This window comes from Petaurus breviceps, unplaced genomic scaffold (assembly GCF_028583685.1).
Source record: "Petaurus breviceps papuanus isolate PSGF00001 unplaced genomic scaffold, PetGlider_PUasm1.0 126, whole genome shotgun sequence".
NCBI lineage: Eukaryota > Metazoa > Chordata > Mammalia > Diprotodontia > Petauridae > Petaurus > Petaurus breviceps.
The window spans coordinates 10,298,943-10,311,954 of NW_027185655.1; the positions used below are offsets into that span (position 1 = coordinate 10,298,943).

A 13,012-nucleotide genomic window follows, 5' to 3' on the forward strand; every position below is an offset into this window, starting at 1 on the left:
TCTTGTTTTCCTCATTTTCCTCAACTGTAAAATGGGAATAATAATAGTGCCTACCTCCCAGGGTTTTTCTGAGATCAGATAAGATGATGTATTATTGATATGCTTTCCATGGAATCCCATGGCCCTTAAGCACTCATGGAACAGAGGACCTTGGCCTTGTCTCCTTCATGCCTCACTCATGTGTCTCTGTTCCTGCTATACTTGTTAGCCATTAGGGGTAGCATTTATTCACTTACATTTAACCATGGAGAAATAGATGGGAATGGTTATGCCTTTTTTGCCCCCTCATTCTACAAGCAGGAAAATAAAATGGTTCCTCTGTGATACTGAATTGAGGTAACCAAATTGGGGGCTATGTAGATTAGGCATTTACTTGTCATATTTCTATAGCTGCTCATTATCCTTTTTTCTGTCTTTGTGTTGAAGCAGACATGATATTGTTGTCCTCTCCCTAGTTTTGGACTGCTCTTCTTCAAGCTCTTTGGAAACAGTACAAAAGAAGTATTTATATATACTGGGAGGGTGGCTACAGGCGTGGCCGGATGTATATGTTTAAGTAACGTGATGCTATCCAAAGTTAAAATGATGGTGCTGCAGGAGATACAGGCTTTAAAAAATTAAAATATTCTTGTGTGATTTAAAAATAGATCAACTTTATGTAATTAAGATGAAAATAAAATGCTTCTTTTCTTTCTTCCAGAATTCTTCTCTTCCTTCATCTCTTCCTGAACCTTTGACTGCTAGTGAGGCAGCTGCTAGGAAAAACCAAATAAAAGCCAGGTAAGCAAAGCTCCTCCCAATATTCCTCTTGAAGACTCCAGTGTTCTTGTGCTCAGGTCTCATATCTCTTAGAATATTTTGTTCTTTAGAGATGGGGGTAGTCACTTTAGTCACCAGGCACAAAATAAACTTTTCTGCCATATTAAATGTTTGACATCAATCCCTTTTGAAATTATCAATCCCTGAAATAAAGAAGTCCTTGTTTGTTATTAGTAGTTGTACAATGAGCCCTTTAAAAGGTCTCCTGATACTTTAATCACATGGGAGAGCCAACTTGCAACTCAGATTCCTTCTTTGTCACTTTTTTAAAACTACATAACTGGTAAACAAATTTTCAGTTAGGCTTTTTCTTCCTTTAAGGGAAGTGCTTATGAGATATGTTTAAAGGACAGCAATCTTGTACATAACTACTCAATCTGTTTTGAACCACTAAAATAGTTAGCCTTTAAATAAAACAGACAAAGATATAAAGTAATATCTTGACCTTAATTTTTCATAATTATTTTCACTTCAAGGATATTGTGTAACTAAGGACATATATCTGCTAATGACAATCTTTCCCGCTTTGTCTTTTTTGGCCTTAGGAGATTAATGATATTCATCCTGTACATAGCTTGGACAAGTATAAAATGTTCATGTGGATTTTGGGGAAATGTTTTCTTTGTGGAATAGTACATTAAAAAAAATTAAAGTTATGCTTTTTGGCACAGGATTTGTATTGATATGATGTTTTTTTCCCCATCTCTTTTCAGTTTATTTTAATAGATATTTGTAAGATGTGTTAGATGCTGTGAGAGATGGAAAATATTATTATAAGCTCTTGAAGGGCAAAGACTGTCCAGTAAGGGAATAAGATATACTCAAACAGATGTAAGCTAGAGTGTGATAGGTGAAGAGGGTTCAGCACAGAGCACTGATACATTGGGGAGGAAAGAGTACTTCTAGATAGAAGAATCAGGGAAGATTTTTTGTTTTGTTTTGTTTACTTTTTTTTGAAGGTGGCAGGGCAGGGCAGTTGGGGTTAAGTGACTTGCCCAAGGTCACACGGCTAGTAGGTGTTAAGTGTCTGAGGCCGGACTCCTGACTCCAGGGCCGGTGCTCTATTTACTGTGCCACCTAGCCACCTCAGGGAAGATTGTTTTGGAAGGACCTTGAAGTAGTTGTTAAACTGGGCTGGGAGATGGATGGATGAAGCCTCTTCCATATGAAATAACAGCCTGTGGGAATGTATGGGGATGGTGGAGAACAAAATGAGATTGGGGAATTTGGTTGGAATGCAGTGGGAAGAAAAGGAAGTGAGAAGCCTTTAACAGGACATGGGAGGATCTGATGGCCAGGATCAAGGCCGTGTGTCTTACCCAGTGGGCAGTGAGGAATCTCTGTGCCTCTCTGAGCAGAGGAGGGATGTGATCATTCTGATTCATAGTAGGCCATATTTGTGTTCTTTAAGGTTCACAAAACAACTCTGAGGGTTAGGTAATGTAAATAGTAGGTAGTATCCTTGTTTTTATAGGAGGGAGAAACTGAAGTTAAAGCCAGAGTGACTGGAGGATGGTAGTGCCCTTCACAGATAATGAAATGTAGGGACTTGGGCAATAAGATGAATTCCATCGAATTTTTGGAGAAGGCAAGAGAGAAAATGTTTAGCAGGCATTTAGAAATTGGAGAATGTAATTCAGGGGAGAGGTTATAGTGGGATAGGAATAAAGGGAAAGTAGGGAGTTACCTATATAATTTAGTAAAACAAATCAAGATGATAGTTAAAAACATTGTCTTGGATGATATTCCTAAGGAAGAGAATGCAAAGAAAATGCATTTGGAGAAATACACTCTTGGGAGACAGGACTTAGTGCCCAGTATGGCTCTGAAAAAGGCATTTTCTTAAATATGAATTAATATCAGATACATAGCCTTATATAAACTAGGGCAGAAAAAGAAAGTAGCTAGGTGGTGCAGTGGAGTCAGGAAGTCTCATCTTCCAGGTTCAGATGTGACCCCACACACTTATTAGCTGTGTGACTCTGCACAAGTCACTTAACCCTATTTGCCTCCGTTTCCTTATCTGTAAAAATGAGCTGAAGAAATGTGAGATAAATAACAGCACACAGGAAGGCTGCTAGCATAGGTTCATCTTGATCTGGTCAGACAGGAAAGCCACTAAGACAGCTTCAGAGGGGTTAATAATCTTAATTATTTAATGATTTATATAAGTAATTATTAATAAAGTAACAACCTTACTTTATTCTAGTCTAATCTTCTCACAAGAGGGTTGTTGACAGTGGGAGCACTAACTCCGACAGCATTCCCCAATCATCCATTTGTCAGGGGGAGCAACTACCCCTGCTCCTTTTTTTTTTTTTTTTTGCTTTTATTTTTGGAAGGCAGTTGGGATTAAGGGACTTGCCCAAAGTCACACGGCCAGTAAGTTTTAAGTGTCTGAGATTGGATTTGAACTCAGGTCCTCCTGACTCCAGGGCCGGTGCTCGATGAACTGTGCCACCTAGCCTCCCCCTTACCCCTGCATCTTGAGGGGGTCAGTGGAGACATGCAGAGCTTGTGCACTTCCCTAAATACCCCCAGGCCTTGATGGGGGCCAAACACAGCACACACAGCATTTCATACATGCATTCAACCTTAAGGTTTCCCATTCACTGACCAGTGCCCACCTGTTTTATAGGGCACCAGACAAAGAAGGCATCTTGCCAGCACTAAGCCTCACAAGTTTACATCAACTCACCCCTGTATCTCACTGTGTCTCACAGTGGATGTTTGCAGTTTAAGCACAGATGTTTATATTATTTGTCATTATGTAATGCTACGCAAGGCTGGTGGAGATGTTTAGAACCATACTTGTGAAAACTCACATCTAATACCTGGGAACAAGAGATTGTTATGGCTGTGGATCCTGGGAACTAAACTATACAAATAACAACAAAAATTCACCTTACTTACAAGAAGAAAATGGGCAAACCACTGCAGCATATTTGGCAAGAAAGCCCCCAATGGGGTCATGGAGAGTTGGACGTGACCAAAACAGCTCAACTACAGAAAAAGAGAATTGTTTGGGAAACCCTGCATGTGTTGCTGTAGCTAACCTCTGAACTTCCTCGGCTTTCTTTTGGAAATTAAATATGTTTCAGTGATTGTCTTTTGTCTCCTCTTGCCTCTTTCTTTTCATCATGTACCAGTCCTCATCTCTCTCCTGACCTCAAGTCTAGCTTCTCTAGATGGATATCTTGGATATCTTGCTTTTGGATGTTCCATAGACATCTCACACTCATCATGTCCAGAACTCAACTAACTTTATTTTCCTCCAACCCTCCCCCGCTCCAAACTTTTCCTTATGATTTCGAGCACCCACCATCCTCTGAATCACTCAGTCTCAGCCTAGGTGTCATTCTCAGTTACTTCACGGTCCTCACTGCATATATCCAACCTGTGGCCAAGTGGTATTGCTCCTTTCCAGCATCTTCTGTCTTAGTCCCTTTTTCTCCTCTGACACAACTGCCCCCCGATACAGGCCTTCATCACCTTGTCACAGCCGGACTATTACAGTGGCCGCCTTCTTCTGCTTGGTCTCTCTTGACTCCAGTCAGTCCTCCACTCAGCTGTCAGTGATTGTCATAAAGCTCCGGTCTGACCTTATCACTCCCCTGTTCAGTAAACTGCAGTTTCTCCCTGTTACTTCCAGGACCAAATATAAACATTTTCTCCTTGACTTTTACAGCCTTTCGAAGTCCTTGCCTTTCTTCTTAGCTTTTACTCGCCTTTCTGTTCTCTACAGTCCAGTTGGGCCAGCTTTTTTGCTGTTCCTAACACAGGGTGGTTTGTCTCTTGACTCACTGAAGTTTCACTGGCCACCCCCCATGCTAGAATGCTTTTCCTCCTAGCTTCTCTGGCTTCCTTCAAAACCCACCTCAGATCTCCCTGAATGCTAGAGTAATTTCTGAAATTACCTGTCGTCTGCCTTGTATATATCTTGTGTATATCTGTATGCAGACCCCTGACTGCGTGTGGTCTGCCTTATTAGAATAGGAGCTCCTCAAATTGAGGTCAGGGACTGGTTTGGCTTTTGTTTTGTATCTCCAATGCTTAACATGTAATAAGCACTTAATAAAGCCTTGTTGACTTGTTGACTTAGAGCATTGCATTTACATACTATACTTTTTTAGTCATTCTACAGTTTATTTCTAGTTCTTTGCTATAAAAAAAGAGGTAATCTAAATATTGCATGTTTTTCTTCCCAAAAAGGCATTTTTCATTTCATAATTGAAAATTGTAAATTATCTCTGGATAGTAGATCCAGAGCTGGACGATCTTTCATTTAGTTCAGTTCTGTCAGAAGACAATGAGACCCATAATGTGAGCCATTTGCTCAAAGTCTATTCAGTCACACTGCATGTGTCTTTGAGTTTCTATTCTGTGTAGGCCCAAAGCCCTATTGCAGTGATTTGACATAGTATGGAGATGATGTTAAGTTCCTGAAGGCTCTACTAGGAAAGCATAAGCTCTGTCCAGCTCTTCCACACTGGGAGCTGTCTGTGTATCTGCTTTCTGAGAAACAGCCCAGCTGAGTCCAGGAACTGCCGTGCCAGTAGTCTAATTTTGGTGACAAATTCTTTGGCCACGGCAGCTCTTTGACTAAAGACGAAGGCCAAATGAAGCAGTGATGGAAAAGGGATACGAAGCTGTTCATGTAGGGATCCGTAGGGGTTCTTAACCTCTTTTGTGTCACAGACTCTTTTAGTCTGATGAAGCCTATGAACCGCTTCTCAAAATAATGTTTTTAAATGCATAAAGTAGGCTGCCTAGGATTTCAAAGGAAACCACTTATATTGAAATAAAAAAAAAAAAAAAACCAAACCAAAATAACAAGTTCATGGGTCCAAGGTTAAGAATCCCTGATCAGAATCATTGAGCAAATAGATGTACTACTCAAGGAAGGGTGATATAGATTGAGTGTTATACATGGATTTGGGAATACCTTGTTTGAAACCCACCTCTTAATAACACTTACTGGCAGTTTGCCTAAACTGAGTCAGCATCTTTCTCTGTTAAATGTGGAGACAATGGGGAAAATGAATTAAAGGACAAACATTGACATAAATTGTGCTGTTTCTTAAGGGCATTCAACAAATAGAACCACTTGCCAGGAGAAGATTGGAATGGCTTCAGTTCACAAGCCCTTGATTTCCTTTTCACTCAGGGAAGTATGACAGCCAAGGGCAACGCTGGTTTTTAGATGTAATAAACTCATTTGGAAAATCTTGCCCCCAAAGATAATGATAGTGTAGCTTGCATTTCCGTAGAATGCCATCTCACTGGATCCCTGACAGCCCTGTGAGATAGATAACTTACTTATATAATTTTAATTATTTCCCCCATAGAATAGATGAGGATGCGGAGGGTGAAGTGACTTTCCCAGTATTGATTTTGTGCCAAGAACTCGGCTAAGCTCTGGCCGCACAAAGGAAAAACGAAGGCAGAAGAGGATGGAAATGGCAGCCTCTTGGTCTGGGGGCCTTCCTTTCCCTAGTGCGTCTTGACAATTTCGGGGGTCTGTGTGTTAATGCTTTCAGATGTTTCCGGTGTTTGCTCCTTTTTTTGCATTGCTCCTCTAGTTAAGTTAGACTAATGTGAACCATCTAGTTTCCCTCATTATGGTTTCTCCCTCTTCCATTTGGGTAAATCTTGCTTAATTTCTGTTTTCATCATGTTACGTGACTGCTCAAAAACTTCTAGTGGCCAGCGAGATACATTTCAGACTCCTTAGGCTCTTTTCCAGGCCCTGGCACAGCCTGGCAGTTCAGGTATTAGCTGAGTCTGGGAGACCTGTATTCAAATTCAGCTCTTTTCACTGACTAAGTGGAGGAGGGGGGGGAGGGCATTGTGTGGTGGGATCTGCTTCCCTTCTCTGGACCTCCTTTACCTTTTCTGTCATTTTAGGATGGTTATTCCTGCCCTGCCTCAGGGTTATTCTGAGAAGCTCTTAAAGTAAAACACAAAGAAAGTGCTTTGAAAGCTCTCAAGGATTTAAAATAATTAAAATTTCTTAATTTAAATAATTTAAATATTTAGATTTCAGTTGTTGTTAGTATGTTTCTGGTGTCTGTGTAAAATCTCTACTCTAGCCTAACTGGCACACTCACTATCCCTGTGTGATGTTTTGCTGTTTCTCCTTTATTCCTTCACCCGTCATATTCTTTTGTTTTCTTTCTGTTAAAATTATGCCAGTCTTCTAGGGCCCAGCGTAACTCCATCGCCTCCATGTAGATCCTAAGTAAGCCAGGTGAAGAAATGTTTTCATCTTCTTAACTTTCTAGAATACACTGTATCTTTTTTGCTTCTTGTTTCTCGTATTGTTTTGTAGTTTATTGTGACACGCACCTACGTCCTTTGGATGCACCGAGTTTGTGAACTGAAGCAGCAGTATTGATTGTGCCTTGTACCCAGCCTCCTAGCATAGTACTGTGGTATTGTGTGAATATTTGATTATTGAGAATGCGTAAACACAGTTAAGGGAGAATATACATAAGCTTTTTCATGTGAAAAGATTGGCTTGAAATAATTTTGAAAATAAATCATGTATAAAGCTAGAATTATAAACAGATTGGTTTTGTGTGCACAAAAAATTTTTAAGATTCTGTAACTCTTAGTCTTTCTGTATCATCCAAGAGAACATTTGTAAGAGAGCTCCCTCTTGTGGTGTGTACAGATATGAAGGAAGACTTGAGATCGTGGGATACTTTGCTTTAGGCTATATGTAATAGCTGTTTCTGCTGTTTGAATTTAGGAAATCAAATCATATTGTAAATACAGCTCAATTTTTAAAGGAATCTTTTGGCGAAACCTTTGTAAAAATCAGTATAATCACCCTTTAATTTGCATTTTCTGTAAATCAAGGTTTGTTTAAAACCAGGTATACATGTTGTATGTAGCCTTGATTTTTTTTTAAAGGGAGCTATTAAAATGAAAAAACAAATATCTTTACCTTCAGAAGCTTCCGTCCTAAATTATACTATGTGTTTCACCACATATTATTCCAGCCACTTTGCTACCTTCGTTACGAGCTGAAAAATAATGAAGAATGAAGGATAGGACTAAGGTGGTCATCAGTGTTGGTCATTTCTGTAAACTCTCTGTGTTGTTACTGAGGAAGATCCAAAGCCAGAGGTATGAATGGCTTTGTGGCTCAGTCTGGTGCCGTGTTGGCATCTTTTGTTTCAGTTACTCCGGGGCTGGACCTTTCCTCTAATCGATTCTTCTAACCTGTGGTCTTCAGAGCTGATTGTGGTACTGAGATTATGACCAACTCAGCACATCCTCTCAGTTATAGTGCCTAAAAGATAAAAATGAAAAGGAGAGTCCTAATTATTGTGAGGGGATTAGGAAAGAATTAATATAAAATTTGGCCTTGAGCCTCCAAGAGAATTATCAGTTTTAAGACGCAGAGGTGAAGAGGAAATATATTCCATTCATCGAAGACAGCCTGTGCAAAAACACAGAGGTAGGTGATGGATGTGGACATGGAGGTCACAGGACAGCCAGAAAGGCCAGCTTGTCAGGAATAAAGAATTCAGGAGGGGAGCCATATACCAGAATCCTGGAATGGTGTATGGAAGCCACATTATGGAGGTCTTTAAGTGCCCGACTGAAAAGTTTGTGTTTGATTCTGGAGACACTGAGAGCCATGAAGATTTTTGAACAGAGCAATGAAATGGTCCAGCCTGTGTCTTTGAGATGTTAATTTTGCAGTAGGGAGGTGCATAGACTAGCAGCTATCAAAATAGTCCATGTGAGAAGTAAAAGGGACCTGAACCATGGTACTGTCTGTGGCTAGAGAGGGAGGGAAACCAGACTGTGGAAGTTCAGGTAAAAGAATTGACAGACTGTTTTGATATTGGAGGCAAGAGTCAAGGATGAATCCAAAGGTGTAGAACTGGTGACTGGAAGGAATATAGGGTCCCAGATCTCTGGATCCAAATGAAATGAGTGAGCAGCTAGCCCCACTCTATTGTTTCCTTGCCTAACGTTATGCAGGGCGCCAGTTAAGGGAGCTAGGGTTTGAATGCACATCTGGCCATTCCACAGTTAGCTCTCCTTCTACGGAACCATCCTGCCTCCCTGGGAGTGGCTGCCTTTTTCATTCCTCAGCTTTGGGTGGTTTGAACTCTACTTCTTGCCCGCACTTATCTCCAGAAATGTTCTGATGAACTAAGAATTCCACAAAAAAAATTACTGTTGAACAAAGATATTTATTAGATCATTCATTCTGGCTAGCTGCTCAAAAGATCTGTTAAAAAATATCTGTACTTTTGGGAATTTTCAGAACTCTGCTGTCCATTTCAACAAACACAGTAAAGCACATGTGGATCTTTACTTCCTAACATTCACAGAAGTTCTTCAGGAAATGGTTTCCTGTGTCCTCAGTCTGAGCCTCGCTGATGTTTCCCTACAACTGTACTTGTACACTTGTTTCTCAGTCAGGAAACTAGTTGAAGCCCCAGTTCTGCCCCCACCATCTTTATGACCCTGGATAAATAGCTGTTCTCTGTGCTTCATGTTTCTCTTTTGTAAAATGGGGGATAATATTTGCACACTGAGCAGAAAAAGGAAAATGTGGAGCGTATGAGGGTTTAGAGGGGAAGATGGTCTTCTTATTGGATTTGCCAAGTTTGAGTTGCTGATGGCACATCATGGCAGAGATGACCTGCAGGCAGTTGGTGGTGCAGACTTGGAGTTGAGGAAAGAAATTAGCACTGGGTGGATCTTCATTGCTATCCCTAGCACCAGATGGAAGTAGAATAAATAAATGCATGAATGACAAAACCAAGTTTAAAGACCCCATGCTGTTTGCCAAGTGCTAGAGACACCGATAGAAAAGACCAGAGTATCCTCCTAAGGAACTCACTCTGACTCCTGGAAACAACAGATAGAAGAGAATTGGGGTGCAGCGTAGGTAAAAGCACCCCAAACCAAACGGCAGGGTAGATGGCGAGTCCCAGGATGACGCACTGTGTTTTTTCAGTACGTTGGGCAGCAGTGCCAGGGATCTGCCAGGGGGTAGATGAGGGCAGACAGTAATGTGGAGTCCAGTGTTCTGCCATGTCACCAGAAGGAGCGGGGCTGGTGACTCTGAAGAAGACAAGAGAGAAGGACATCTCTGGTGCTGCTGCTGGTGGGGGGGGGGGGGGAGAGGATCTTCTCGTTACCCATCCATCCCCTCTTGGGTTCAGGAGGATAGGTTAGAGGGAAGTAGGGCTACCCTTTTGGCTTCCTCTTTTGCTTGTGGTGCTGAGAGCTGGTCTAAAGGATGCAGATGACGTTAGTTTCCTTTATTTTATATTCCTACCAGCTGAAACCCTGAAACAAGTGACCCTCCACTTAGGTGACCTTTGTGGTTGTCATGTGTATCATTAGTGGAATAATGTGTAAATAAGTAATAATTTCAGTAATCTTCAAACACATTGTAATATATGAAATGAAATTTCTTCTTTTTTAGAATCACAGATACCATTGGACCAACAGAGACCTCAATTGCCCCAAGACAGAGACCAAAGGCCAATTCAAGCACTGCCGCTCCTAGTATGCTCACAATTCAGAGTTCGGCCACACCCGTGAAAGTACCTGTTCCTGGTGAAATTGGTAACCATCGGCTGAAAGGTGTGTGACTTTCCCCATGGCACTGAACAATCAGCCTTACACCTACTTTTTTTAGGCCTGTATATGCAGAGAGAGATGATTGAATTTCATATCTTAAGCCAAGTGTGAAGGAGACTTTAAAAGGTGTGTCCATCTGATTCTGTTCTTCATGTCATGTTCTCATCCACTCAGATTCATTAACAGATGTCAGGATGGTGGCAGGGTCCCTTCTTCATCTCCGCCTTGGCCCCAGGCACTGGGTGAAAGAGATCTCTTCATGCCCAGGAATCAGACTGGTTCCTAAGTGTTTGCAATACTAAATTATTCTTTTTTAAAACTGAGCACAGTTGTTCGTAATCTATGTGCTAGTCCATTGCCAAAGTGGGTAATGAATGTTGTTTTATAGTCCCTTGTACGTAATGTGACTTATTTTTATCCTCACTGATTTAGCATATTAGGTCCAGTGCTGCAGAGTGACCTGAGAGTTAGGCTGGCACTGAAGTATTGTTTTCCTCATTTAGTATAAATGGCACCAAAGAAGCATTAGCCTCTTTTCCCCTTTCCCTTGGCTGTGCTGGCCCTCCCCGTCTTCCTTTCCAGTGCTTTTTGTAACTGACTGAGGAAAGTGGGAAAGGTATTGAAAAGATGATTTACCTGTGGCTATTATACAGTAGCTACTTTACTAAGCATGTTTATTGGCATTTTGTAAATGAAATAACTTATTGCCTTTTCAAAAGCTGTTTCTTATGCAATTATTTGTTCCCATTAAAACTATTAAGTTGTAGCTATGTGAACATTGCTGTTTCTTTGAGGGAAGTGGATAAAGGAAGGCCATTTAGAGGATCATAATTATTCTGTACCTAATAAAAGATTTAAAAATATTATGTCCTTTTGCAGTTAGTTTTAAATGCTCCAGTAGCTTTGTATGTTTGAATTTTAAAGCCTGTCTTCCAAGGAGTATAACTGAGGTAGTACAAGAGCAATTATCAGCTAGCTTTTTATTTATTCGAAACTATGCTTGAGATTCTGTTGAGATTAATTTAAGAAAAATATTTCTAGTGTATGAATTAGTATTTTTTAGCATAGTATTCTTTTGTTTTTTTATAAACAGAAATTCCTGTTCCTTAATCTGATTTTGATTCTGTTACCAAGGCTACATAATGAATTTCAGAACAAGCCTTTTAAAAAATACTTTTGCAGTTGAATTTTCTCTTATTTTTTTTTCTTGTCTAAGAAACTGTTCACTCAAACTTATTTTTAAAAAGAACTTTAGAAAATGTATATTTGCTCTAGAATCTTTGCACTTTTAAAATATGTAACTTTATATTTTAGAAATGATGAGTTGGGGTTTGGGTTACTAGTCATTGCCTTTGTCTGTGAACCATAAGAAAGACTGTAGGACTGTGAGATTGGGTCAAGAGGGCGGCAAACATTCCGAGCTGTGTCAGTGGCAGAAGCTTCTGTTCTGAAACAGCCTCGGGGGAGACCATAGTTTAGAAGAAGCCAAGACCAAGGCTGCCAGCCTATGGGAGATTGCTTTTCTTTTCCCTCCCCTCTCCTCCCCTCCCTCTTTCCCCTTATTTTTTTGGTGAAGAACTTCACTGGTTGTTGCTGGGGTTTAGGAATATCCTCAAAAGCCATTTTTGTGACCTCAGATTTTTAAGACTCATTTCCAGCCAAGAGGGCCTAACTAGGCCTGTAGTTTGACAGTGTGAAAGTGTGAAAATTGTTTTTAGTACTCAAGAAACAGTGAGTTTGAAGACTTGACAGAATCAGATAGTGTCTCCAGTGACTGGCAGTCTTCATTCTTGTGGACGGAGTCTTTAGCAGTAACTACAGTAAAGGGGAGTTTAGGGGAAAGTGCATAAGGACGAGAATTGCACAGAATGAGCAGGGAGGCAGGGTGGAGGGGCCATGCACGTTTGAATCACGTTAACAGACGCTTTTGGAAATATATTTTAGGAGCACTGAAACTTGGAAACAGTCAAGAGATGGTGTTGGCTCCAGGTCAGCAGCCTCCACAGCAGCACAGAGTGCTGCAGCAGTTACAGCAGGGTGACTGGAGGCTGCAGCAGCTTCATCACGTCCACCGTCCTTACCACTACCAGCAGCCCCAGCTCTTTCAGGATGCATATGTTCAGCAGGTAATGGACGCATTCTTTTAGGGTTTTTCACTTGTGTTGTGAAGCTGGTTTGCTTTGTTCAGAATAGTAGGTGCCTGTCCAGTTGTTGGTCAGTATTTTATACAATTTAGTACCTCAGGGAAGTTATTTTAAAATGTAGTATACATTTGATTTGCATTTCTTTGTATTTATTTTCAAAACTTGTGCTATATCAGAACCAGTGATGTTAGAACCTACCTTTCTGGATCAAGAAACATAATAAGCATTTCTCATATTCATAAGCTCTAAGGTCTTTATAAAAAAACCCTGATTCATCTTATTTTAGTAGAAATATATCTTAGTAAGTGGGAGAATATGCTTCCTTTGGAGAGAAAATTAACATGGTATATGCATACAAGCACCTTTTTTTTCCTTCATTTTTCAAATGTTTTATTAACTTCTGATTTACATCATTCATTTCCACCAGA

The 13,012-nt window shown here is 40.5% G+C and overlaps 1 protein-coding gene across 3 annotated transcripts in view; it reads left to right on the forward strand.

Annotated features, from left to right (window-relative positions):
• Positions 1-13,012, forward strand: part of BMP2K (BMP2 inducible kinase) — a 111,713-nt gene that overhangs the window by 72,144 nt on the left and 26,557 nt on the right. For all 3 annotated transcript variants that reach the window (XM_069092810.1, XM_069092792.1, XM_069092801.1), the window contains exons 9-11: positions 701-780; positions 10,283-10,443; positions 12,385-12,566. In XM_069092810.1, the coding sequence (XP_068948911.1) occupies positions 701-780; positions 10,283-10,443; positions 12,385-12,566 (423 nt within the window). The remainder of the gene's footprint in view (positions 1-700; positions 781-10,282; positions 10,444-12,384; positions 12,567-13,012) is intronic.